The sequence below is a fragment of the Mauremys mutica genome, chromosome 4 (assembly GCF_020497125.1).
Source record: "Mauremys mutica isolate MM-2020 ecotype Southern chromosome 4, ASM2049712v1, whole genome shotgun sequence".
Taxonomy (NCBI): domain Eukaryota; kingdom Metazoa; phylum Chordata; order Testudines; family Geoemydidae; genus Mauremys; species Mauremys mutica.
The window spans coordinates 139,833,769-139,860,583 of record NC_059075.1 but is presented as its reverse complement, the minus strand read 5'-3'; the positions used below and the strand labels follow the sequence as shown (position 1 = coordinate 139,860,583).

General features: G+C 47.4%; 1 protein-coding gene and 1 long non-coding RNA gene across 2 annotated transcripts in view; both read right to left on the bottom strand.

The window, feature by feature from the left end:
- The window catches only part of LOC123369075 (complement receptor type 2-like), a 49,530-nt gene extending 29,086 nt beyond the window's left edge, over positions 1-20,444 (bottom strand). Inside the window, exons 1-7 of the mRNA XM_045014440.1 lie at positions 20,426-20,444; positions 19,729-19,827; positions 18,404-18,589; positions 9,241-9,429; positions 8,148-8,264; positions 3,796-3,984; positions 2,313-2,495 (exon numbers count right to left, since the gene is read on the bottom strand). Coding sequence (XP_044870375.1) covers positions 2,313-2,495; positions 3,796-3,984; positions 8,148-8,264; positions 9,241-9,429; positions 18,404-18,589; positions 19,729-19,827; positions 20,426-20,444 — 982 coding nt within the window. The remainder of the gene's footprint in view (positions 1-2,312; positions 2,496-3,795; positions 3,985-8,147; positions 8,265-9,240; positions 9,430-18,403; positions 18,590-19,728; positions 19,828-20,425) is intronic.
- Positions 20,445-21,429: 985 nt separating this feature from the next.
- Positions 21,430-26,244, bottom strand: LOC123369865. Its single transcript, XR_006579162.1, has 7 exons — positions 25,825-26,244; positions 25,087-25,281; positions 24,801-24,854; positions 23,762-23,917; positions 23,447-23,632; positions 22,957-23,120; positions 21,430-21,677 (listed from the first exon to the last, which is right to left on the bottom strand). It is a non-coding gene; the product is annotated as an uncharacterized LOC123369865 (long non-coding RNA).
- Positions 26,245-26,815: the final 571 nt, after the last annotated feature.

The following is a 26,815-nucleotide window of genomic DNA, read 5'->3' as shown; positions in this document are numbered from 1 at the left end:
AAATACTGGTTGATTGGGGGAAGTGGCTGCAGCTGGGGCTATGCCCCAAACTGAGCAACAGGGCCTTATAAGAAGGTCAAGGAAGCCAGGAGAAAAAAGCCTGTATAGGGAGAAGGGCCTGGCTACAGGGAGTTAGACACAAGGTACCTGAGGGTATGGCTACACTGGCGATTTGCAGCGCTGGAAAGCCTCTACCAGCGCTGCAATTAGTAAGTGGCCACACCTGCAGGGCACTTCCAGCGCTGCAACTCCCTGGCTGCAGCGCTGGCCGTACACCTCACGCAGCATGGGGAATAAGGATTCCAGCGCTGGTGCTGCAGCGCTGGTCATCAAGTGTGGCCACACACCAGCGCTGTGATTGGCCTCCAGGGTATAAGGTGTATCCCAGAATGCTTTTATAAATTACTCTCTTTGTTTTGTTATGCAGCCTCTCTTTGTTTTGTTGTGAACGAGCTCCGTTGCCGCTTATCTAAAAAACAAACAGAGCTCCTGTTTGCTGTGATCATCTGTACCTGGCTGTAAACAATCAGATGAGAGGCAGACAGGGAGAGTGAATGAAACAGCGGGGAGTTGTGTTTGCTGCAGCTGTTTGCAATTAAGAGTTAAGACTAAGGGGTTGGAAACATGTTCTGATTTTTCAAGTCAGGAAGCTAAACACACAGTGTTGGCTCCAAAAATCCCCTCTCTCTCTCCCCCCGCTCCCTGTCACACTAGACCCCACCCCACCCCCCCTCTTTTGAAAAGCACGTTGCGGCCACTTGAATGCTGGGATAGCTGCCCATAATGCATCACTCCCAACAGCGCTGCTAATGCTGCAAATGTGGCCACACACCAGCGCTGGTAGCTGTGAGTGTGGCCACACACCAGCGCTGCTCCTACACAGCTGGATGACCAGCGCTGTAAACTACCAGCGCTGCAAACCGTAAGTGTAGCCATACCCAGAGTGAAGCAGGGCTGGGGAAAGGCAGAGGAGCTTGAGAGCTCCAGCCTGGAAAAACCCAGGCTGCAGCCTAGCATTGAGCTAAAAGGTACTGGGGGTTGCGGGGAGCAGTCCAGGGGTAGGCCAAGGCAGCAGGTCCAAATCCTCCTTGCCAGTGATGAGTAGGCTGATATTGCAGTCTGCCCCAGGGCTAGACAATGACTGGCAGTAGCCATATACTGAGGCAAGGTGGGTATAGAGGGTGGGGGTTTCCCAGGGAGGGGAGTCCCTGAGAGAAAGGGGTTACTGCCAAGGGGGCAGCACCCCCATGTAAAAGGGCACCGGGTCCAGGGAGAGACACAGGGGCCAGAGGATAGGCAGATCATTGGCCTGCAGAGGGCGCTCCGGAGTTGGAACTGAGCTAATTCCCAGACGTCATCAGCAGGAGGCGCCGAAGGGGTGAGTCTGCATGTATACAGGGTAATATAGTTTTTCTTAGTGGATGGTTTTAGTCATTGGAGGAGACCCATGGAATTAATACACATTTTCATAGCATGATGGTAAACTAGTCCCAGGGATGCTCATGTACATACACCCACAGCTTGGAAAATGCCTTTGAGTGACTAAAATCCTCAAAAGGCCCTTTGAAAATAATTGGATGCCTAAAACTCTGAGGAGCTTTATAAACTTCGGTGAGTGAATTCTCATCATACCCTTCTAGAGGTAGACACATGAAAATAAGGAATCTCCATCTTCTGTGCTGTCACACGGATACCTCAGGTGGCATATCTAGGTTTTGTAAAATGAAAGTCACAGGCACTTTCTTGCTCTCTTGCGTGAAAGGTGTTTTCTTTGTCCTCCCCTGAGCTGGGAAAGGACAGGCACCAAAACATTCCATGAACAAAAACCGAGAAGTCAAAATCCAGCTTTTCCACTCTGCAGTCTTCCCAGTTTAGTGCTGCAGATGAAGATTAACTGCCCCAGCACTTGAATTATCTCCCAAACTCAGAGCTGTTTTTATCTGGTGTTGACTCGCCTCAGACTCTGCTCTCCGCAGCAAGCTGCACATGGTCTTTCAGTATTAAGCCCAGGCAATTAGCCCCTGTCTCTTTTCTCACCAAATGCTTTCCCCTGAGGTCTGAACTCTCTGGTGCTCATTTGATTCACAAAAGAAAGTGGGAAAGGAACTTCAAAAGAAAAAGGCTGCAGCCTAGATAGACATAAAATGGAAGAAAGGAAGCCGGGGGGGAAAAGACAGGCAATCTATTACACACCATTCATATCACATTCACTCAATGTTACGACATGCAACAGAATGAGTTTTATAGACTATAGAAAGTTGCTCCAATATAGACACCCCACAAAGCATCACCCTACTCTGTCACACACTTACCTAGGTCACAAACGGGTAGCTGCGGATACCACTTGCCATCAGCTTGGCATTGAATCCTACCAGCGCCCCTGAGGATGTAACCAAGATCACACTGAAACATTACACTGGTTCTGTACGTATAGTTATGTGGAAGTGGAGATTTCAGGCTTCCATGTTGAATACGTGGGACTGGACACTGAGTCTCTGCAAAACACCAAACAAGGCTTTCCAGATCCTTTTATTACTTAGTGCATGTCTTCTTAAAGTGCCGATTAATCCTCCCCACACCTCTGCAAGGCAAATAACGAAGGAAACTATTTAACAAACAGAGAAACTGAGGCAGAGCAGCAAAGAGACTTGCCCAAAGCCTGAGAGGAAGACAATGGCAGAACCAGGATTCGAACTCAGAGATCTCCATTGTCCAGGCATGTGCTGGCACCGCATCACCTCTCCATATATTGTAATTATTCAGGATCTGAGCGTGTATGTCAGAGAAGTGGTCAGAGCACAGCTCATCATTATATACATCCTACTCCCAAATATACTTCCCATGTTATATACATCCCACTCCCAAAATTATGCAGGAAAATTTCATCTACTGTCATCTATGCACTGGCTTTCTTTGCTGCCGCTGACTAGGTAGCTTTTGTTACAAAAAAACTCAAGAGTGACATGATATGTAAATACAAATATTTTTGTTGTCATCCTTCCATTTTCAACCACTGAGGGAAAAGAGCAAAGAGGTTGGTGCTCAGTCTAAGACAGGGAACAATGAAAGCCAAGACACGTAGAGGACTGATGGATCTATCTTCCAAGCAATCTGAACATTGTGAAAACGCATGGTCACAAAAGAACATCACATTTTCTTAATCTTGCTCTTGACCTTTGTGTTTAAGGAAAGTTCTTATTTCCACAGGCAGTCGCAACAGATCATTTCTTATTGCACTGGATTTGTGATTAAATTTGATTATTGGCAGGTCTCCTGGGGGGATTATGGGAATACTGGAGATGGGACAATGCAGCATTCAATACATGAACACCTTCCATGCTGCCCGCTCCTCCCTGCAGCTTCCTGCTGCTAAGTCAAGCCACCGGGGTCATTTCAACTTTTTGGATTCAGACTGTTTCTGCAAATGTCTACTGCAGACAGGGAGGATTATAGATTTAAGAAGATGCTGTCAGGACAATTGTACTGGGAACCAGTAGCTAGAACAGGGGTCAGGCACAGGTGGTCGAGAAATCAGTGTGAAAGGAGGACAAGCATTAGCTTGGATGTGGGTCAAACACCAGATCACATATAAGGGTGCTGTGTGAGAGAGGAAACCGGCAGCATGCGTCTCAGGGAGTAGGTTGCTGGGAACTTTTAAGGCACTGGAAAAGAGGGGTCAGCAATGGGATGACAGAGGGTGGATGGGTTATGGGGACACATTGCACCAAATCATTCAAAAGTCTTTTCTACCCTTTCCCAGTATGAGTCATTTTAGTGTAATGCAGAATGAGTTACCTTCGCACTGAGGGGTCGGCTCGCTCCAGGTTGGAGTGACCTCATCACCAGCGACACACTGAATGGAGGCTTTTCCAACAAGTGAGAAGCCTCTGTCACATTTGTAAGTTACCGATGAGCCAACAACAAAAACTCTCTTGCCCCAGTCATAGTACTGGCCGTGAGAGATGTTCGGGGGTTGGGCACAAACTAGAATTGAAGAGAGGAAAAATACATTTATACAGTAGATAAAAATCTCTAAAAAGAAAAGGAGGTGACAGATTCCCAGCATTTCCTGATGCCATTACAGCAAAAAACAGTGTTTCCATAATACCTGAAAGAACACCCCAGGTATATCCAACATCCTGCTATCTCGCTGTTCATCTCTTGCTGTGAATGGCATCAGGACAGCACACACAAAAAATGATGAAAAGATGGTTAAGTGTTTATGTGGCCATTCGGCTGCTGTGACAGTAATTCACATGCTCCGTGAACAGCACTGAAACAGAGATGATGATGATGATGATCATGATGATCCAGACAGATGCTGAATGCCTGCAGCTTCCATTGACTAGGTCAGGCCTTGACTCCGTAAATTGGCCCTGTGTAGCAGGGTGGACCCTGCTCCGGGGTTTTAAGGGGTTTAAACTGTGGCCTGACAGAGCTGAGCTGATTGGGGAAGTGGCTGCAGCTGGGGCCACGCCCCAAACTGAAGCCCTGGGGATTATAAGAGGCAGGAAAGCCAGACCCCAGAAAGAGTCTCTCTCTGCCTGCAGAGAGGGATGGGCCTGGCTGCTTAGCTGGAGGCTAGATACCTGAGGGAAGCAGAGCTGGGGGATAGGCTGAGGAGCCAGGGAAGCTCTAGCCAGGACAGCCCCAGGCTGCGGCCTAGCGAAGGGCCAAAGGTACTGGGGGTTGCAAGGGACAACCCAGGGGTAGGACAAAGCAGTAGGTCCAAACCCCTATTGCCTGTGATGAGTGGGCTGATACTGCAGTCTGCCCCAGGGTGTGGGGCTAGACCATGACTGTCAGTAGCCACTACTGAGGCAAGGCGGGGATAGTAGCGCGGGGTTCCCCTGGGAGGGGGAGACCCAATTATAGATAGCGGGCACCGGGTCCAGGGAGGGACGCCGGGGCCAGAGAACGGGCGGGTCACCAGCCTGCCGGGGGCGCTCCAGGGCCGGACCGAGGGACATTCCGGGACCGACCAGCAGGAGGCGCGGCAGGGGTGAGTACCACCCCGTTTACAGTGGTACCTGACCAAGGACCGTTAGAACCGCCCCTGATACAAAGGGCCAGGACAGGGAGAGATGGATCCCTGTTATCCCGGGGTCTTCTTTGTGGAGACTCCAGGTGTAGCCCCTGGGTGGGGTTTGGAGTCAGCACCCCAGAGGAAGGGGATTGACGACCCACGGGGACTACAGGAGGCGCGATGGGCCCTCCAAGGACAGTTGGCCCAGCTGGTGGAGGAACAGCGGGCCATGCAGAAACTCCTGCGGCAGGTTTTCAGGAGGGACCGCCGAGGACCACGAGAGGAGCCCGGCCCTAGGGCCAGAAGGCCTAGGGCAGACAGACGGACTTGTTTTGTCTGTGCCAGGAGTGGGCACATAAAAAGAGACTGTCCCTATGGGGCTGGGGGCAGGGTGCCTCACCCCAGATTGGGACGAAACCCAGTCCCTCAGACAGCACGCTGGGAGAGGGAACCCAGGCGGCTGCGGGTGTGTTGGGCCTGTGAGAGGCGGGGCCACTTTTGGAGGGACTGCCTGGCCCAGAGGAGCACGACCCGGGGCAACCCAGGAGGCGTTGGCCCAGGGAGGGACAGTGGGAAGAAGCAGGGGGCCCGGGCAACACCGAGGCGGGGAGCCTGTTGGCATTGCCGGGAGCAGGGCCACCTGAAGAAGGACTGCCCCCTAGTGGCGAGGGTAACACAGTTGGCGGCAGCCGAGAGAGTGGCTGACCGGCCAGTGGACCACCCAGGGGAGGTGGTGAAGACCGCAGCTGGGACGGTGGGGACCCTGCGAGAGGGTCAGACCCAGACCATCGCCAGCGAGGTCATTGACAAAGAGACCCAAATGGACTGGGCCCAGCAGGAGGCCGGGACCCAGGTGGGTGTGGACAAGGTGACGGTGGGAACCCAGACCCTGAGCGTGAAGGGTCAGGAAGACTGCCTGGAGGACCAGGACCTGCAGGCGCGGCTAGAGGCCGCGGAGCGGGCTCAGCGGACAGCACAAGCAGAGCTCCAGGAAGCCCACCAGGAGAAGGAAGCCCTGGCCTTCAAACTGAGGGACAGTGAAGAGAAGCAGGCACGGCTGGCAGGACACCTCCGGGCCGCACAGGCCAGAAGGCCCTATGATCCCCAGGGGTGGGGGTTCTAAGGAGGGAGTGTCCCTACCAGACTCGAGTGCCCCCTGTGACGTTAACAGGGGGCCTCCGAACTTGTTGGGCGTGTGGGGAGCGGGGACACATAAAGAGACTGTGCCCTCATAAGGCTCCCAGACCCCGGGCCAAAGCCCACAAAAAAGGGGCTGAGGCAGGGGAGAGGCGGCGAGCATGCTTCCTCTCCCATACTCCGTCCCCTATCAAGGGGCAAGGGCCCCTGAGGAAAAGGGGGGACGGGCCGGTAAAGCCTCGCCGGGAGCGGGGGACCCAGACAACGGCCGGGAGGGCCGACATGGGGACCCAAACGCGCGGGGAAACCCACAGGGGACCAGGGAGGTCTACGGTGAGGACCCAGAACCTGAGGGAAGTGGACAGGCTTCTCCGAGAAATAGAGGGCCTGCGGAGAGAAAGAGACTCCCTGCGGGTCCAGCTAAGGAGAAGCCTGGGCCGGTAGAGCACCCTGCCTCCCCCGGTGGAGCGGTTCTTGAGGGGGAGGGTGTGTAGCAGGGTGGACCCTGCTCCGGGGTTTTAAGGGGTTTAAACTGTGGCCTGACAGAGCTGAGCTGATTGGGGAAGTGGCTGCAGCTGGGGCCACGCCCCAAACTGAAGCCCTGGGGATTATAAGAGGCAGGAAAGCCAGACCCCAGAAAGAGTCTCTCTCTGCCTGCAGAGAGGGATGGGCCTGGCTGCTTAGCTGGAGGCTAGATACCTGAGGGAAGCAGAGCTGGGGGATAGGCTGAGGAGCCAGGGAAGCTCTAGCCAGGACAGCCCCAGGCTGCGGCCTAGCGAAGGGCCAAAGGTACTGGGGGTTGCAAGGGACAACCCAGGGGTAGGACAAAGCAGTAGGTCCAAACCCCTATTGCCTGTGATGAGTGGGCTGATACTGCAGTCTGCCCCAGGGTGTGGGGCTAGACCATGACTGTCAGTAGCCACTACTGAGGCAAGGCGGGGATAGTAGCGCGGGGTTCCCCTGGGAGGGGGAGACCCAATTATAGATAGCGGGCACCGGGTCCAGGGAGGGACGCCGGGGCCAGAGAACGGGCGGGTCACCAGCCTGCCGGGGGCGCTCCAGGGCCGGACCGAGGGACATTCCGGGACCGACCAGCAGGAGGCGCGGCAGGGGTGAGTACCACCCCGTTTACACCCTGTTACACTTCTACTCCTCCAAATCCAGATCTGAACCTCCTCCAGCTGCTCAAAATTCTCCCAGCTTCCTAATCTTCCTCCAAGCTACCAAACCTTCTGAGTTCCCCAACAAACACCTCAGCCCCACCCCCACAACTGAACCTTCCTTTAGATACACAGAGCCATCCTTATCCCCAGCTGCACATTGCTTCCAAACTAGCGAAGGGGGAGGTTAGTTAGGGTGACACAAGGGGATAGCCCTAGGTCTGAGGGTTAATATAATGTTCTTAGTGGTTGGTTTTAGTTGTTGGAGGTCACCCATGGAATTAATACACATTTTATAGCATGATGGTAAACTAGTCCCAGAGCTCCTCATGTACATACACCCACAGGTTGGGAAATGCCTTTGAGTGACTAAAATCCTCACAAGGCCTTTGGAAAATAATTGGAGGCCTAAATCTTTTTTCAGGTACTGAGCATTGAGATCTGATCCCCTCCGCCCCTCAACAGACACAGAGCTGCAATTTGCATTTGCACCACTATCCTCCATTAAGAGGAGCATAGGGGGAATAGCATCTTTAATCTGTACCAGGAGCTCCATACAACCCCCAGTAACAAAGGCTGCTATGAGATGCACTGAATCTCAGGGTCCCAGCCTGTAGGGGACTGGGGCCTACTCAGGCTGGCCTAGCAGTCACAGCTGGGCTGACGATTGCCCACCAGGGACAGCAGCCACCAGGGCAGAGTTGGAAGAATCACTGTTCTCCACCATTTATACTGACCTGGTTCGCAAACTGGTACAGCAGGATCCTATGTGCCATCATGTTTGCAGTGAATCTGAGCATTTCCGTTGACACTGCCTTTGATACCATACCCCAAATCACATTCAATTGTAACTCTGTCCTCAAATGCATAGGTCTCCTCTCCAGGTCTAGGCATCGGTTTCAGTGTCCCGTTGTTAACATCTGGAGCTGGACAACGAACTTCTGAGAAACACCAACAACAGCAACAGCGTTAAATCACAGCAAAGACAATTGTGTGGCGGCAGATTCATTTTACCAGGTGGAGCTGAAAGCTTTGCAAGCTATAGAAAATTGGCATTTCCTTGACATTGCTAAAGAGGCTTGGTTTTAGAGAAAGTTTTCTCTCCTGGACAGAAACAGCATGTGGGTCAAGGGCCTTCATTTTCACTGTTCTTATGGCAGCTGTTGTGATTGCAGCTGGCAGACTATTTCTGGCCTTCATCACAAATAGACTCAGTGATTAGCACCTGCTGTGTTATGACCATACTGTGTACAAGAAGGCAGGTGATATGCTGTGATCTATCCTGATCGCTATCTACTTTAGGTGAAGATGGAGATGGTGGATGGAGGCAACAGATCTGTCTATAAGCATAGAAATGTAAAGGTGGCAGATTTTAAGAGTCACAACATGGAATTCATAGCCCAGGGGTATATGCAAACTTTAAGCTACCGTTTTACCTTCCCAATACTGGACTGCTCCACACAGACAGCCCTGGGGACCTGTGCCCAGCTGCCTATGGGTTTGCTTCAGCTTTATCCAGAATCTCTACAGTGCTATGTGCTCTGAAATGCGCCAACTCACCCCTCCCACTGGCACACCACTTACCCGAAGCCTTGCAAGAAGATCCTGGGAAGACAGCCCTTTTCTTGTCTTTGGGTGGAGTTCTCTTCTGGGCAGATCCAGGGCATTTAAAGACCTGTTCTGTCACTCTGGACCTTTTACTTGTCATAAAGGGGCCAGACTGGGAGTGAGGATGGCACCTCGAGTTGCTAACCATAATCCCCAGTGTTAGCAGGGAGAGAAGATCCTAACTATCCTTCCTTCTCTCTCATCCCATCTCTACACTTTGAACCATACACAAGCTGACTATAAGCACAATCTCCCCATTGGTGTTAAATTTGCTCAATTAAAACAAAGATAATTTGGCCAAACACTTACTCTGACAAAAGTTCGGAGCTGAAGACCAGGTCGAATTTTGAAGACAAGTTACATTCCCTTGCCTAATTCCAGCGATCAGCTCATAACCTGGGCGGCAGCCATATTTAATCACCATCCCGGCTGGAATCAATGTGCCAACATCAGTCTTCCAAACAGCATTGGGAATGTCAGGTGGATCAACACAATAACCTAAGGGTAAAACATGAAGAATATAATGACATACTTAGCCAGGAAAACCTATTGAGGTGAAATCTCCTCTACAAGAATGTGATGTGAGAGACATAGCTGGGGAAAATCAGAGGTCCATATTCTACTCTCCCTCGCTCAGATCCATGCAATCCCATTGCCCAGAATTTAGCTCAGTCATTGCAAGGAAACCGCATAGAAAATACAAGAAAAACAAATGGGAATATGGGTGGCAGTCACTATACGATTCTAGCCTGCGTTTCAAATTAGAAAGGGAAATGCAAAGCCCTAACCTAAACCAGACGGTGTTTCTGTTTGTCTGTAACATGCAGTGTTGTTCTAGTCGTCATGGTCCCAGGATATTAGAGAGAGACAAGGTGGGTGAGGGAATATCTTATTGGTGAGAGACACAAGCTTAGAGCTTGCACAGAGCTCTTCTGCATGTTGGTAACATGGTAACTTCTGAACACCACATCCAATCAAGGCCAAAATTGCTGGGAGCATTATAGGCATCCGGAGGCAGAAGCCTATTCGTTTTGGTGGAATGTGGACAATTGGAAGACAGATGGGGAACAAACAGTTTCTTGCATCTGGTAATTGTCAATAGATCAAAGAACTGGTTGATCTCAGCCATTAACACCTTCTAGCATAATACCTACCATCTAGGGGTTACAGTGGACGAAAAGCTGAATATGAGTCAACAGTGTGCCCTTGTTGCCAAGAAGGCTAATGGCATTTTGGGTTGTATAAGTAGGGGCATTTCCAACAGATCGAGGGATGTGATCATTCCCCTCTATTCAGCACTGGTGAGGCCTCATTTGGAGTACTGTGTCCAGTTTTGGGCCCCACACTACAAGAAGGATGTGGATAAATTGGAGAGAGTCCAGCGGAGGGCAACAAAAATGATTAGGGGGCTGGAGCACATGACTTATGAGGAGAGGCTGAGGGAACTGAGATTGTTTAGCCTGCAGAAGAGAAGAATGAGGGGGGATTTGATAGCTGCTTTCAACTACCTGAAAGGGGGTTCCAAAGAGGATGGATCTAGACTGTTCTCAGTGGTAGAAGATGACAGAACAAGGAGTAATGGTCTCAAGTTGCAGAGGGGGAGGTTTAGGTTGGACATTAGGAAAAACTTTTTCACTAGTAGGGTGGTGAAGAACTGGAATGGGTTACCTAGGGAGGTGGTGGAATCTCCTTCCTTAGAGGTTTTTAAGGTCAGGCTTGACAAAGCCCTGGCTGGGATGATTTAGTTGGGTTTGGTCCTGCTTTGAGCAGGGGGTTGGACTAGATACCTCCTGAGGTCCCTTCCAACCCTGAGATTCTATGATTCTATGATCTCAACACTGCCTGTTCTCCCAGTACCGTTTAAAACAGGGGAGGGCAAACTATGGCCCATCAAGGCTTTCAATCTGGCCTGTGGAAAACAGAGGGGCATGGGAGGGTGGCTCACAGGGAGCTCATGGTGGAGAATGGAGGAATGAAAGAAGCCCAGTGGTGTGAGCAATGATCTCAGCCTACAGATGTAACCAAGTGTCCAAACCTCTAGTTAATTTCAAATTATAGAATGGTTTAAACCGGAATCCCTGTTTTCAATGGTAAAGTCATTTAACAGCAGCATCATGGGGCTGTCTCAGCTCAGTGAGCTTCAGGCTGCCGTGACAATTTCCTCTTTTTTAAAAATCAAAACATGAAACTGGTTGCACAACTGCAATAGGTGTCAGTTCAGTGCACATCCCCACAAGCAAGCCAGAAGCACTCCTGCTCCTGAGCCAGCTTGTATACCCAGCCTCAGTCAGGCTGGGCAGACTGCGCACTGCAGATCCCGCATGGAGATTCTCTCACCAAGTCAGTTATGCTCAGTAGCAATTACATTAGCAGTGGTCCTATTCCGGTCACAATCACACTGATCAGGTGCCAGGGAAATGCTGATCACTATTAGAAGTTAGAACCCCCTATTCATATCCCTGCTTAGTCTCCTCTTTTCCAAGCTGAAAAGTCCTAGCCTCTCTAATCTCTCGTCATATGGGACCTGTTCCAATCCCCCAGTCATTTTAGTCGCACTTTTCTGAACTTTTTCTAATGCCAGTCTATCTTTTTTGAGATGAGGAGACCTCCATCTGTACGCAGTATTCAAGATGTGGGCCTACCATCTATTTATATAAGGGCAATAAGATATTCTCTGTCTTATTCTCTATCCCTTTTTTAATGATTCCTAACATCCTGTTTGCTTTTTTGACTGCCGCTGCACACTGTGTGGACATCATCAACGAATTATCCATGATGACTCCAAGATCAATGTCCTGATTAGTTGTAGCTAAATTAGCTCCCATTGTATTGTATGTATAGTTGGGGTTATTTTTTCCAATGTGCATTACTTTACATTTATCAACATTACATTTCATTTGCCATTTTATTGCCCAATCACTTAGTTTTGTGAGAGCTTTTTGAAGTTCTTCACAGTCTGCTTTGGTCTTAACTATCTTGAGCAGTTTAGTATCATCTGCAAACTTTGCCACCTCACTTTTTACCCCTTTCTCCAGATCATTTATGAATAAGTTGAATAGGATTGGTCCTAGCACTGAACTTTGGGGAGCACCACTAGTTACCCCTCTCCATTCTGAAAATTTACCATTTATCCTTACCCTTTGTTCCCTGTCTTTTAACCAGTTCTCAATCCATGAAAGGATCTTCCCTCTTATCCCATAACAACTTAATTTATATAAGAGCCTTTGGTGAGGGATCTTGTCAAAGGCTTTCTGGAAATCTAATTACACTATGTCCACTGGATCCTCCTTGTCCACGTTTGTTGACCCCTTCAAAGAACTCTAATAGATCAGTAAGACATGATTGCCCTTTACAGAAGCCTCGTTGACTTTTGCCCCACAATTTATGTTCTTCTATGTGTCTGACAATTTTATTCTTTACTATTGTTTCAATTAATTTGCCCGGTACTGACATTAGACTTACCAGTCTGTAATTGCCGGGATCACCTCTAAAGCCCTTTTTAAATATTGGCGTTACATTAGCTATCTTCCAGTCATTGGGTACAGAAGCTGATTTAAAGGACAGGTTGCAAACCATAATAGTGCCACAATTTCACATTTGAGTTCTTTCAGAACTCCTGGATGAATGCCATCTGGTCCCGGTGACCTGTTACTGTAAAGTTGATCAATTAATTCCAAAACCTCCTCTAGTGACACTTCAATCTGTGACAATTCCTCAGGTTTGTCACCTACAAAGGATGGCTCAGGTTTGGGAATCTCCCTAACATCCTCAGCCATGAAAACTGAAGCAAAGAATTCATTTAGTTTCTTGGCAATGACTTTATTGTCTAAAAGCGCTCCTTTTGTATCTCGATCATCAAGGGGCCCCGCTCGTTGTTAAGCAGGCTTCCTGCTTCTGATGTACTTAAAAAACATTTTGTTTGGAGTTTTTGGCTAGCTGTTCTTCAAACGCCTTTTTGGGTTTTCTTATTACATTTTTACACTAATTTGGCAATGGTTATGCTCTTTTCTATTTACCTCGCTAGGATTTCACTTCCACTTTTTAAAAGATGCCTTTTTATCTCTCACTGCTGTTTTTACGTGGTTGTTAAGCCACGGTGGCTCTTTTTTAGTTCTTTTACTGTGTTTTTTAATTTGTGGTATACATTTAAGTTGGGCCATTACGGTGTCTTTGAAAAGTGTCGATGCAGCTTGCCACTGCTATGCAGGAGTCACTGCCCAAACACAGGCTGCACGCAAGGCTGGTCAGTTTTGTTCAAAGGCTGTGTGTGCGCGTATGTCCGTGAACATATACGCCCAGGGAACAGGCAGAGAGAACCTGCCCAGGCAGCCAGAAGCAGACAAAGAAGGAGCAGGAAAGCCAAGGAGATGGCAAGAAATGCACCGGTAATGTGGTCTGAGAGAAAACGGAAAGCAGGAGCTTTTCAGTAGTGTGCTGGCAGAAACGAGGCTTGGAACGGTGAGCAAAAGACTTGTCTCCGGTGTGATTCCTACTGTTTCAGGGAATCAGGACTTTTGTCTCCTTTCTCTGTGAATAAACAGGATTACATCAGGGAAATACCGAGCTCCATCATCGATTTCTCCTCCTAACAGAAACAGCCTGCAAGACCATGCGTATTGGCTAACTGCTCAGGCCAAACAGTTCTTTTCAACCTGTAGCATCCAAGCATTTACAGTGTGAGCTCAACTTGAAACATGGGAGTCGCCCCATGGAAGTCAACACTATCTATGTGCTTAAAGTTAAGCACGTGCTTAAGAGCTTTGTGGAATGAGGCCTTAAGGAAAGAAAAGCACCGTCTCCATTTGGAACTGCAGGAGAAACATAGCAAGGCAGAGCTGGAATTTGGCCAGGAAACCAGGATCAGAGCGGTAAGAACGGCATGGGATCTTCAGCAACCACAAGCGCCCAGGAGCTTGCCAGAGGGAAGCAAAGGGAGAGTCAAGGTGTGTGAGCGTAGGGGAAAGCCAGAAGAGGGGAGAAGGTGGGCATGGGATTGAAGGGAGAGGCTCATCTTCCTACTCACTGAGAGCTCCCCCAGGCAGCGGCATGAGTACCAGGGTCCCCAGGAGCCGCAGAGTCCAGCCAGAGGGAAGTGACATAATGGTGCCAGGTGAGTTCCCAGAGAATGGTGGTGACAGCGCAGTCCAGGCAGGGCTGCGGCCGCTCCTCACCCTGCGCCCTATGCAATACAGACCCCAGGCATGGCCACCCATAGGCACATGATGCAAGGGGAAGTGGGAGTCTGTGCGCTGCCGCTGCAGGGGCCCAGGAAGGGGATGGGCAGAGGGTGCACATGCTGCCCAGCCCCCTCTGTAGTGTTGTTCTCATGGCACAGTGCAAGTGGTAGAGCCGGATGCAGCTGCAGTTAGTACCGTAACAGAGGCAGGCTGTGGTCACCCCCTCAGCATAGGAAACACCTGGGGGTGACAGCATTTCCTCCCCCTGCCTCCTTCCAAAGGCTGGGCGGCATCAGAAGAACGAGACAGAGGGGTATTAATGTCCAGCATCCCCTGCAGGCTGCACATGATTGTTCTTTCTTTACAGAGGGAGCTGCTGGCTGGTGTAAAGTTTGCAGAGAGAAGCACCTGCCGTTGCAGCACTGTACAGCTAAGGTGTCTCAGTGGAAGGGAAACGCAGCATTGTTATTTTTCTGCCCTGGGGACAATCACAAAGTTATTCTGATTCACCAGCACTACACCACCCTGTGCTGATCAGCACCCCCAAACAGGGATGATTTCTGAAACACAAGAGGCAGTCCAGTTACCAAAGGATCCTTTCTACTCATCCTGTGGATCAAATTCATCCCTGCTGTTCCTCCATTCACCTCCGCTAATGTCATTACACCGGGGATGTATCTGACTCAATGCTCCCCTGGCTTACAGATGCAAACTGAACCATACTGGAGACTGACCTTCCCCTGTAATTCCACAGAGCAGGTACCACCCTGGCAGTAGCAGGACAAGCTTCCCCCTAAGCTACATGGCCAAATAAGTTTAAACTCTAATCACCTCTAGGTGTGAGAGGAGGGGCTGTCCCATGCCCCTTCGAGTCCCTGATGTGAGGGCTCACTGGCCTGGGGGAGATATTGGTGCTTCACTCCTGAGCAGGAAAAGGAGCCTCTAAACATGCTGGGCAGATTCCTGTTCTACAGCCAAAGGGAGAAAATTATAAAAACCAAAGACAATCGGCAGTTTTTACATTGCACTTTATTGTAGCCCTACAGGGCAGAAATAATTGCCCGATCACAAAGGCATAGGTTAGAGGACACCCCTATCATGCAATGGGGAAATGGTTGGCGGGTTGCTGTCTACAGTTAAATTTTCACCATCGATTTGTGGGAGTGTGTGTGAGGACATAGAAATGCTACAGATGAGATCAGCACTGATGTGAACCAACAATAAATTTGTTCAGTTTGGGAAGGAAAAAACTTCCGACTTTTTAAATAAGAGGATAGGCAGAAAATTGGAGTTTTTAAGCTTTACATTTTCACAGTGGGGCAGAGGGATTTGTGAACAGAGTTGCCCTTAAGGTTCATGGTTATCAGTCAGTTAAATTGCCATTCGCTACTTTAAATATGTTTGGGTTATAATGCATTACGGTAAAATATATGCAACAGTCGGGTGATTTCTCAAAAGCTCAAGGCTGTTGGTGTATTCTGCATAGGGTCTGAAGCTTGCGTCAATTGAAGTTTTACTTCCGTACATTTTAATCTAGTTTCTCTCAACTTGCTTTCCCTTTCCGAACTGAAAGGAGTCTGAATTCAATACTTTTACTATAGCCCTCCCTCCCAAACATACAAGAGGATCAAATCCCTAGTTCATCATATTATTATACTGTGCTTTTTAATACAGTTTCATCCTCAACTGGAACAAAAACGACCCTGACATTTTTTATGGGAAGGGATTTCAAGAAAAATTCGACATCAAGAGATACCAAAATAGAATTTTTTTGGCTTCGTGGCTGATCACACCAGCCAGCAGGCAGGGACTCTGTCCACATAGACTCCATCCAAGCTCCAGCAGCTAGAGAGCCTGGCCACTCAGACTCCTCCTGACTCCAGGGGCCAGGGAAACAGAGCAACTGGGCTCTCTCCCTCTTTGGCCCTGGAGACAGCAGGCGTGGGTGGCAATGGCTGAGAGGCAGAGAGACAAGGCGCTCAGCTTTGACAGCCATCTTGGGAAGGCTTTGGACATTTACAGTTTCTGCACATACACCTATTACATGTGTCTGTCTCATACTGTCTGTGCCTGACTTAGGGTCTGATCCCAATAAATGCTGAGCGCCCTTAATTCTTAACTTCTACAGGCTCTGATACTGCTAAGCAAAATTGAGGAAGTTCTGAGCAATTTACAGTATCAGGCACTGGACTGTAAACTCCTGGGACAGGAACCTGGCCTCCATTTACACTTGTACAATGCTGAACAAACTGGCAATTGCTCACTAAAGCAGTCAGTCATGGTATTTGCTTTATACTGTGCCCCAGACCAACAGAAAATACATCACGTATCACACCACTGACTGCTTTGAAAACCTCTCTCTATACTTCATAATAGGGCATAACATTTTCTTCCTGTTGTGATTTTTAACCACCACATTTTACCTATTTTATATTATTTTGGGCATGGAGCAGCCACTGCAAAGGAAGAAAACCTCCTCCCTTAAAATACAAGAAAGAGCTGGGGTGGGGGAGTGATGGGATTTGTTTGCTTTCAGGTCAACTTATTTTTTCCACTGAAGTTGTATCAATGGCAGATCTATCTCCCTCGCCAAACAGACCTCATTATTTTAAAGAAGCAAAGATACATTCAGACAGTGTTATGTTTTACACGAGAAATTGGGCAGGGTACATCAAGAAACCCAAATGGACTGTGATGCTTACACACTTGGGTAACACCGTCCAAGTGCCATCAGCTGAACGTGTAATAGTCAAACTGTCTGTTGTAGACTGATACCAAAGGTCTGAAAATTGGTACCCAGGAGAGCATGTGAAAGTAATGCTTTCATTCATGTTGCACCACTCTTTCATCTAACGCATTGACCATTCCTCCATTTTGCACATCTGGCTTTGGACACCCAACTGAAAGGAAAAGGCAGAAGAGAAGACAGTTCAGCGCAAAGGGGAGATGCACGGTGAATGGGGCTTATTGCCTGTAAACCATGCCCTTAGTTCACTTCTTTGCAGCTGTTTTGGTTTTGCAGAGAAATAAACTGCTTGTTTATAAACCAAACCCACAGTGCATCTCTCTCTCCAGAGAAACAAACATCATGAGTTCTACAAGAAAAGGGTGCGAGTGAAATCCCACCCAGTACTGTGTATCATGGGCATTTCCTGGAGTCATCGGCAGCTGAAAGTCCCCACATGGAGCAGCAGAGCACAGGCGCTCTGTTGGTTCATTTAAGGAAGTTTTATTGGCAGACTTGGAACAACTGTGAACGTGCAGTTCACTCCCAAGCACATTTGTGGCCTTTTTTTAAAATAGCCTCTTTGGTCTATTGTGGAATTAGCCTCCTCTGCAGTGAGGGAGAAGTACATGGAAGTCAGTAGCGTTACCCCGGATTTATACTAATGGAACCAGGAGCAGAACTTGGTCCTCAACAGCGTCTTATGCTTCTATAGTGACTTCCATCCTGCAGGATGCCAAAGATACCACAGTGACTGGCACAGTACAAACACCACAGACAGACAAATGTAAGGCCTGATTGCCCTGGTTCTCAGTGGAGTGAGTGAGAGGAGTGGCTTCAGGGAAGCCAGAGAAGTTACAGAAGAATCCAGCACATCCTGTTTAAAGTGTAGGTAAATTCTCTTTAAGGGGAACTGCTGATGGATCAAGCCCCATGGCAGTAAATTAGCCAAACCACCCTCCTCTGGTGCTTTGTCCTTCCAGAATCACCGAGGCAAACAGCCCAACCTTCCTGCTACCTACCCACCCTCTCTGAGTCCCCCAACAAGTGCCTCAGTCCCACTGCTGCACCATCCCACCACGTCTCCCTCGCAGTGTAATCGCTATCCCACCGCCGCTGCCCACCCGTACCTGTGAAGAAGGGGGAGAATTGTTGAGGATGTTACAAGGGGGCTGAGCTGGGACTAATAGGAGGAGATTAAGAAAAGGAAGGTTTAGGCTGAACGCTAGGAAGAAGCCTCTTGAGAGTGAGATCTAAGAGACTCTTGAATAGTCTCCTAAGAAAAGGGATGTGAAGCTCTATTGATTGGCATATTTAAGCCTTGATTAGAGAAAGCTCTGGAGATTAGTCTATAAGCAACAAATCCATCTTCCCCCGAGATGGGCGAGGTCATTTGATAGAAGGCAGGGAGGGAAAAGGCCTTTGTGAATCAATGCCCCGGGGGGATCTTTCTAATAGACCCCACCTAGAAACAGATCTGATGGGTTTGCATCTTTTCTGATGCCATTTCTAGGTTTTATAAGAGTCGATTTTTTCCTCAGCAGGATGCTTTAGCTGTGTTTATATTTACCCTTAATACAAGATGGCACTCGAGGATTACACGTCTTATTTGACTGGCATTCGATCGACTTGCTGCCTTCGAGGATGTAGCCAGATTCACATTGAAACTCAACACGGTTTCCAATTGTATATTCAGTTTCACTTATAGAGATCTGTTCTCCATTTTCAACCACTGGGTTTGGACAACGAGGAATCTCTGAAAAACACCAACAAACAGGGTTTAAAATGTTTCTGTTCAGACAAAGGGTTTGTCTGCATGGAAATTCATGGGAAAATTAGGGTGAAATAACAAGGCTGTGAATTAAAAGGGCAATAGCTAAATCCACACTAACTCATCCCATGGACACTCTTACTCCATACTAACAGGGCTTCTTTGTGGGTTAGGTAAATTTTCTTCTGAAGTCACAGCAGAGACACTTGCCGTGGGGGAGACTTGTTCATTGGGAGGGTCACTATTCCATTTCAAACCATAGGCCTGTGACAGCAAACTCATGAGGAGAAATGACAAACATCTAAAATTTTAGCATTAAGTCTAAGACATTCAAAGCCACAACATTTATATGCAATCCCAACACTTGGGAAACACATCGTAATGGCTATTTAACAGCTGCAGATTTTCTCAACCGTGCATTCCAAGGAAGTTCTATTTCCACAGGCAGATGTGCAAGTAATTTCTCCCTGCACTCGAGTCACGGTGACACTGGGACTGCTGGCAGGTCTCCCCGGGGATTATGGGAATACTGCAGATGGGGCAATGGAGTGCTAGCTAGATGCTGCTAACTGCTTCTACCCCAGATTCCTGCTGCAAAATCAAGCCACTGGGGTCTTTCCAATTTGGTCTCAGATTGTCCGCACAAACATACTGACAACACACACACACGGAGACGATTCTACATTAAAAGTCTCATCATCAGGACAGCTGGATTGGGAACCACAAACTAAGAGATGGGTCAGGTGAGGGGCGTATCTGAGGGAGGAATTCAGGAAGTTTGGAATGGGAGGATCCAGCATAAATTAGGGCAGATCATGTGTACGAGCGCCAGGGCAGAGAGAACGCAGCAGTGGGCATCCCAGCTGGGAGTGTTTGATCTGCTGCAAAGGAGGAATCTGCAGTGAGTTGGCCCATGACTCTACATATTGTCAATACTTAAGGGCTAAGATGTTAAATAGCCCCCAGGTCATTGCAATGTGCCCTCCACCCTTTTCTAATCTCAGTCATTCTAGTGTGATGAAGAAATGAATCACCTTTGCACTCAGGGGCAGGTGCATCCCAGCGCGGACTTCCCCCATCACCAGCTGTACATCGAATGGAGGATACTCCAACAAGTGACCAACCATGCTTACAGGAGTAGCTCACACGTGAGCCAACAAGGAAATCATTTTCCCAGACGCGGTCGTGCCATCCATTAGCGATGCGTGCAGGTGGCTCACAAGCTAGAATAAAAGGGGAAAATACAGCATTGATTCAGAATGGGAAATCTCTTTAAAAAGTGGGGAGGCAGCATAAATACTGTGGGGTTTCATGAAACTATATTTACAAAAAAAAAGTGCTTGGAGAGGCACCAGTGTCTAATATCTCTGACAATCTGCCAGCACTTTCTGTTAGTTTCTGGCTGTGAGTTAGCATCATACCCATGGCATTGGGAGAGCAAAGATAAAAACAGCAACATGCAGAATATTCTTAAAAGTGCTCTTTCACCTGTAGGGAGCCCATGGATCATTGTTCATATGCTCACAACACTGAATAATTGCATTGAGTCAACTGAACTGAATTACTGAGAATTACAGCCAGACCCTGAGAAGTAGTGAAGGCCTGCAACTCCCATCAACTTCAACAGTAGGGTCCTCCTGCATGGCTCCCTGAGTCATTGAACTGGCCCTGCTACATCTGCACCACCAAATTCCAGATCTGACCCCCTTCTATAGCCACTGAGTTCTGCCAGAACCCCCTGAATGCACATGCCAAGCCGCCTCCAAGTTGGGGACTCCAGAAGAGTTTCCTCAAGTTCCTCACCCATCCCCACTAACTAACTTTCCAGGGCCACATCCATGTCTTCATACTAACAAATCTGCATAACAGGGTGACAACTACACATATAAAATAATCTGGATGACACTCAAAGAATGTGTTACAGGTGCATGGTTTGCCCATGATACTACACAAGTGGTAGTGGGTTTAGACCCTTAAAGTCTACAAACCCACGAGCTCTATGTGGCTAGAATCTAACATATGATGCTGCTTCTCTAAGCAGGGCTAAAAATATAGGTCCTCTCTGAAAATCTACTCAAGCCACTTTTAACTTGTTTTGTTTACTCTGGGAACTTGCTTTCAGATGTTTAGAGAGAGAAAAATTGCTCTTGGGGAATGAATAAAGATCACCCAGAACGTTGGTGGAAAATACTGGTGTGAACAAAAAAATCAGCAAGAGGTCTCAACATCCTCCTGTGCACAGAGCAAGATTAAAGAATGTTTTACGTTTTCCCCCAGGAAGTTGGGGGCTTGGTATTTCCAGATTGGCATAACCGTAGAGCTAGGCTTTGCAAAGGAGAAACATATCAAGTGTATGGTGAAAGGCTGGCCCACATTAGGAATTTACACCAGCAGAACTACGTGGCCCTGAGACAGATTTCTCACACCTGAGACAGGCAGCTGGGCTGACCTAACCCCTGGTGTGGATAGTAGTAAACTGACGGAAGAATTCTCCTGCTGACCTAGCTACTGCCTCCTGCGGAGTTGGATTACCTACGTGGATGGGAGAACCTCTCTCGTCGGCATACTATGCTAAGTGGCGTGCCTGCAGCCCTTCAGCCGTGCCACTGTAGCAGTTTATATAGTGTAGTCATGCCCTGGTCTGAGATGTGTCTTAGAACTTTAAAGTATGGAAGGAAAAAAATGCAGGCACTAGGAGAGGCAGAATTGCTCCCAAGAAGTTATTTATGGTGAATCAGCTGTTCCATAAAGCTTAAGCTTCCAACAAGGTCAGTTTTAAAAAGATATTTATTGAGATGTTTAAGCTAAAAGAACCAATTTCCTCACATTTAGGTGCTTGCCTAGTAATTAATACTTTTCTCGGTGCATGACAGTAGAACGAGAGGCAAATACTAAATGCTAGTCGCATTTGCATTCAGACCAGGCCAACTCCACAGTACTTTGGTTTTTTCATTGTACAATAAATGGATCCTCTTCAATGAAAGACAAAGCACAATAACATCTATGTTGCTGCAGAGGCACAGGCAAAGTTTTCGACATTTCTGCCATCTATTCCATTAGGGATAGCAGGAGTCTAAAGTAAAGAGGAATTATTACATTTAATATTAAACAAAAAAGTTTCAGTTAAAAAGTTAATTACTTAAAAGGCTTGTTGTTATTTGTCCCAAATTCCAAGAGGGAAAGGTACTTAGCAATTTGTTAGTGTAATTACCACTGTATTTTAGAAAGATCTGAGGCATTACCTCCACCAGATATTGGACACAGTTCTCAAGTTTTGCCTCACCCTTTCCCCAGCACTGCTCATTGCCTCAGACTCCAGGCTGACAGCACAAACCTTGAGACACTGCCTCAGAGCACACACCTCCCTTACATGAACTTTTCCAATAGCATATCTGATACAAGACCAGACAGCAGGCTGTGGATTTTTACAGATCCTCCCTCCTCAAGAAGGGTCCAAACGTTTTTGTTTGTTTGGGTTTTTTTTGGAAGTTTACAGAGAGCTCACTGGGAAAAGATTTGAGATTTTTTCATTCCAAAGGACCTTAGATTTTAAGCATGTAGTCAGAGTTAGGGGAAGGAGGGACTTTACCCATAAGGGTTACTAGTCTTTCGCTCCTTGAAAAACAATCTATGCAACTTCTAACCTCAGCTCCATACCAAAGCCAACATCTCTGGGCACAAGCTCATTTTAAAGCCATTACAAGCTCCTTTTAAAGCCATTAGATTGGCAAGCTGAAAGCACCTTATTCCACACAACTTTTGCTTCCAGACACATTTGGGAAGAAATGGTCCAATTAACTTGTACCTGAATAAAGAAGAATAAAAATCATGTTTATCTGGTTCCTTGATTACTTGTCCAATAGTCCAGAAATTTGGACTGCATTTCCGGCCATAAATAGTAACTGTCGGCCTATCAGTACTAGCATGACCGGGGAACATTACATAGCAAGAAACAACTCACGCTACAGCAGTAGGCAAAATCCTTCATCGTTGTTCTATTGATCTCAGCGGCGCTATGACTGTTTACATCAACTCAAGATTGGCCCTCAGAAGCTTTGGAATCCCTTTTAGTATCTTTCTTGTTTCCTTCTATAAACAAGATTCTCTATCATCTGTTTCAACTCGATATCTAGGCAGTACAATTTCTCCCATCAAGCCAAGATTTTAGCAGCCTAAACTTCAGTAGGCCCAAAATCCAGAAACCCCACACTAAAACCTGGGACAGAGCTGGGTTCTCGTTTGAAGTGTGGAAGGCTGGGAATCACAGCCCATCCTTGGTCATGTTCAGTTTCAAAGTTCTGCCTATGAGTATTTGGTTTTGTAGTATGAACCTTGAGTAAGTTTGAAATTACCCTTTGATGCTCAGTTTCCAGAGTCAGCCAGCAGCTCTCAGTCATTCACCACAGCCTGATCCTCTCCCTTCTTCAAGGGTGAAATCCACTCTTGCACCGAATTGGAAATCTGTTATAGCAGCAGCTCTGCCATGCTCTTGTTCTCCTGGATAGCAAAGATCTCGCTAGTATAGAAGGAGATTAATATTAGGCCATTGCCTCATTGTTCATGGGAAAAAACAGGTTTTTGATGTGTATTGTATAAAGTTCTCTTGCTTTTGGATACATTATAAGGGGGTCAGTCGGGCACTCCTATTTATCTTCTCATAATAGAGCAAGGAGACATCCAGTGAATTGAAAACAAAACATTTAAAACAGAAAGATATTTCAAGATGTTAAGATCAGTGCAGCCAGGACTGAACTCTGACCCAGCTGCTAAACGGAAGACTATATTAACTGCACAAGAATGTCTTGTAGAGATCAATTGAAACAGAAAAGGAAAAAGACTCACTTCCACAGAACCCTGGGACTTGTGACCATTTTAAGTTTTGAAAGCACGTGGCGCTGGGTAATACTCCAGAGATTCCCATGTAACTCTGTCGTCAAATAGATCTTTCATTTGTTCTGACAGAACAATAGTTCTGATTAACGTACAGGGGTACAGCAAATCTGAACAGTGATGGAGTAATCCAACTACCTAACAATAAAGAAAAACATGTGAGAAGTGAAAGCTTTAGCTGTAAGCCGAGGCATGAAAATTCACTTCTTCCCTCTAGTCTGCCAGAACCCAGATTTGGTGACCTTCAAGATAGGGCACAAGACTCACCTCGTGTCCTCAGGTCACCTTTGGGAAATGAAGAAGAACGGGAGGAAGTGATGGTGAAATATTTGTTTTGGAATTGTGATACATAATACAGTCTGCTTTTTATTTTCTTTTTCAGATGCTGCTCGGGTACCATGTTACTGGATGCATTATAAGAATCTGAATAGAATAAAATGAACTAAGTTGGTATTTTTAACCTCTGCCCAGTTTTGATAAGTTTGTATCTGTGATTGTTCCTATTTGAGCATAAGCTTTCGTGGGCTACAGCCCACTTCATTGGATGCAAGATTAATGCATTGGATGCATCCGATGAAGTGGGCTGTAGCCCAGAAAGCTTATGCTCAAGTAAATGTGTTTGTCTCTAAGGTGCCACAAATACTCCGGTTCTTTTTGCAGATACAAACTAACACGGCTGCTACTCTGAAATATATCAAAGAAGATTACATCTAACTACAGTACTTTATAGGATTTCTAAAAAAAAACAAATTAATTTTCTAGCAGTTAAACAGCTACCACCAAATCACACTCTTGTTTATTCTTGTTCAACTATTGGGGGAAGTTACTGTGTATTTATAGCAATATAGTTATGCAGCATGTGTACGGTATCAGCTCTACTGGCTTCAGTGAAGCTATGAACATTTATACTAGCTAAGAATCTGTCCCAGAGCAAATTCTCTTCTCTTAAAAACTGTTCTAACCTCTGTCCTTGCACTTCCAGACCCCATATTGTTCTGAACCCATTTATCAGCATATTACTGACCCCAGACAGTACCTGTTAAACCCCTCCAGTATTCTTCACCCATCTTATGTTCACAAAGCCATACATTTAGTAAACTACCAGAAAATACAACTGTAAGACGTGCTTGGGAATAAGGGGCAGATTGATAACCAAGTTCTCTCCCAAAATTCCACAGCAGTGTTACCACTAACATTTTCAAAAATTATACAAGTTAGATCATGGAAATAATGAATGAAAATGTAATGTACAGTGTGAAATTGTGGAAACTACATCTTTAAACAAACCCATTTTCTTCCAACTCACCTGAGAAAGTACCACTTGTTTCATTTCCCTTTAATAGGACACGTGCAGTTGTGTCTACAGCAAAAGGAGGGATAAAAAACATTCAGAAGTGTTACATTGTTCTGTTATGAACAGCCCCTCAGTGATAGTTTCCTAAATATCAGTGCATATTAAGATGAAAACATTTAAAAATACATTAACAAAGTTGGTCATGCAACTTATACTGAAGTTATTTTGTGCCTAGAAATAATAGTTTTACCTGGTGCAAGAAAGTGACAGAGGAAGACACTAAACACACATTACTCACCTTTGCATTTAGGAGCAGGTCCACTCCAGATTCCACTTGTTTTATCTTTTGTTGTACAATGAATGGAGGCAGCTCCAATAAGCTGGAACCCACAGTCACATCTGTAAGTTACTGTTGAGTATTAAGCAAAGTTTTCTACACCCCTTCCATCGTATGTTCCATTGGCAACGTAAGGAGGGGAAGAACACGTAATCGCTGTAGGAAAACAGAAGGTCATGAATATGAATGCTTGAGTGTTGTTGCAGCTGTGTTAGTCTCAGGGTATGAGAGAGACAAGATGGATGAGGTAATATTGAGAGCCCTGTGTAGCTTGAAAGCTTATCTTTCACCAACAGAAGCTGGTCCTAAAGAGATGATCTCACCAACCTGATCTCATCAAAAATAATAAAAAGTTTCAGTTAAGAATGCAAACATTAGATAAACTTTTTGTTAAGTTAAGATCCCTAAAAGAAGAAAAATATTTAGCCATTTGAAAATGTAATTAGTACTGTATGTTAAACAAATCTGAGAGAGTTTCCTCCCTCTGGGAAGTCTTCCTTTCTTTCAAGCTTTACTCCACCCTCTTCTAAATGTTATCATGCAAACTGGCACTGGTCCCCATGACATAGGACCCTGGCAAACTCTCTCACCAGAGCACATCCAGTCCCAAACATTACTCATAGGAAGGATGGTCTTTTTTTTTTTCCATAAGTGAAAGGCAGCCCAAGGAACTTTAGTCCAGAGAAATAAAATACTTACAACCACAAAACTCATTGACGTTTGACCGTTGTGAGTTTGAAAGGCACACTACAGCGTCTGACTTTCCAGGCATTTTAAAAAACTCATCACAGCACTTGTATGTAACTTGTGTGTCAACAGGGAAGCCCTCTATCTGATCCATATCAGAGGGGAATAGCATAATTCAGCTTTGGCAGGGGCCCACAGTCACCTGTGGACAGAACAGAAGCCCGTTTTAACAGAACATATTTATTCTAGTAGCTTTGCACACCAGAAGGATCCTGAAGCCACCAGATGCATGTGAGAAGACGGAGCTGCGACAGACCAGGTGAGCCCACCAGGGAGGTTACTCCGATTTCCCAGACCCAGACAGACCCACCCACCTGGGGGCTTTAAATTGGGAACTGAAGACGTGGCCGGCAGCAATAGCCACACAGCTGGGAAACACAAGAGACATAAATCAGGGCCAACCCTCCCAGGCATTTTCCCCATGGCAGGAACCCCGGAGAACGAGGAAACCCCGGGGGCAGGTGGCAGTCCCCGGGCTGAGTGCACCGGGGAAGGGGCTCGGGGGGACCCAGCGCCCAGAGCAGGCAGAGAGGCTCCCCTTTGCCTGGAAGGGACCCCCCAGTGCCCAGTGACGGGAGGGGCCAACGCACGGGCCAAAGCGCAGCCGCGGCCCCGGGCAGCCCCTAGCTCTTGCCCTGCCCCCCCCCGACACACACCGGGACTGTCCGCAGCCCCCGGCCCCGGGAAGCCCCGCCCCGCACGTCGCGCGGAGGAGCTTTGCCGAGCCCCCCGCAACTCACTGCGAGTCCCGGGCAGCAGCAGCGCCAGAAGCCCCAGGGCCAGCGCGGGGCCGGGGAGCCCCGGGGACATCGCGGGGCCGACAGGGAGCTCCGAGCCGCAGCCTGCGCCGTGCTCAGCACAAGTGAGACAGAAGGGGGCGGGGCGGGGCCTGACCAGCGCTGAGACAGGTTGGAGGCGGGGTCAGGAGAGAAGGGGCGGGGCC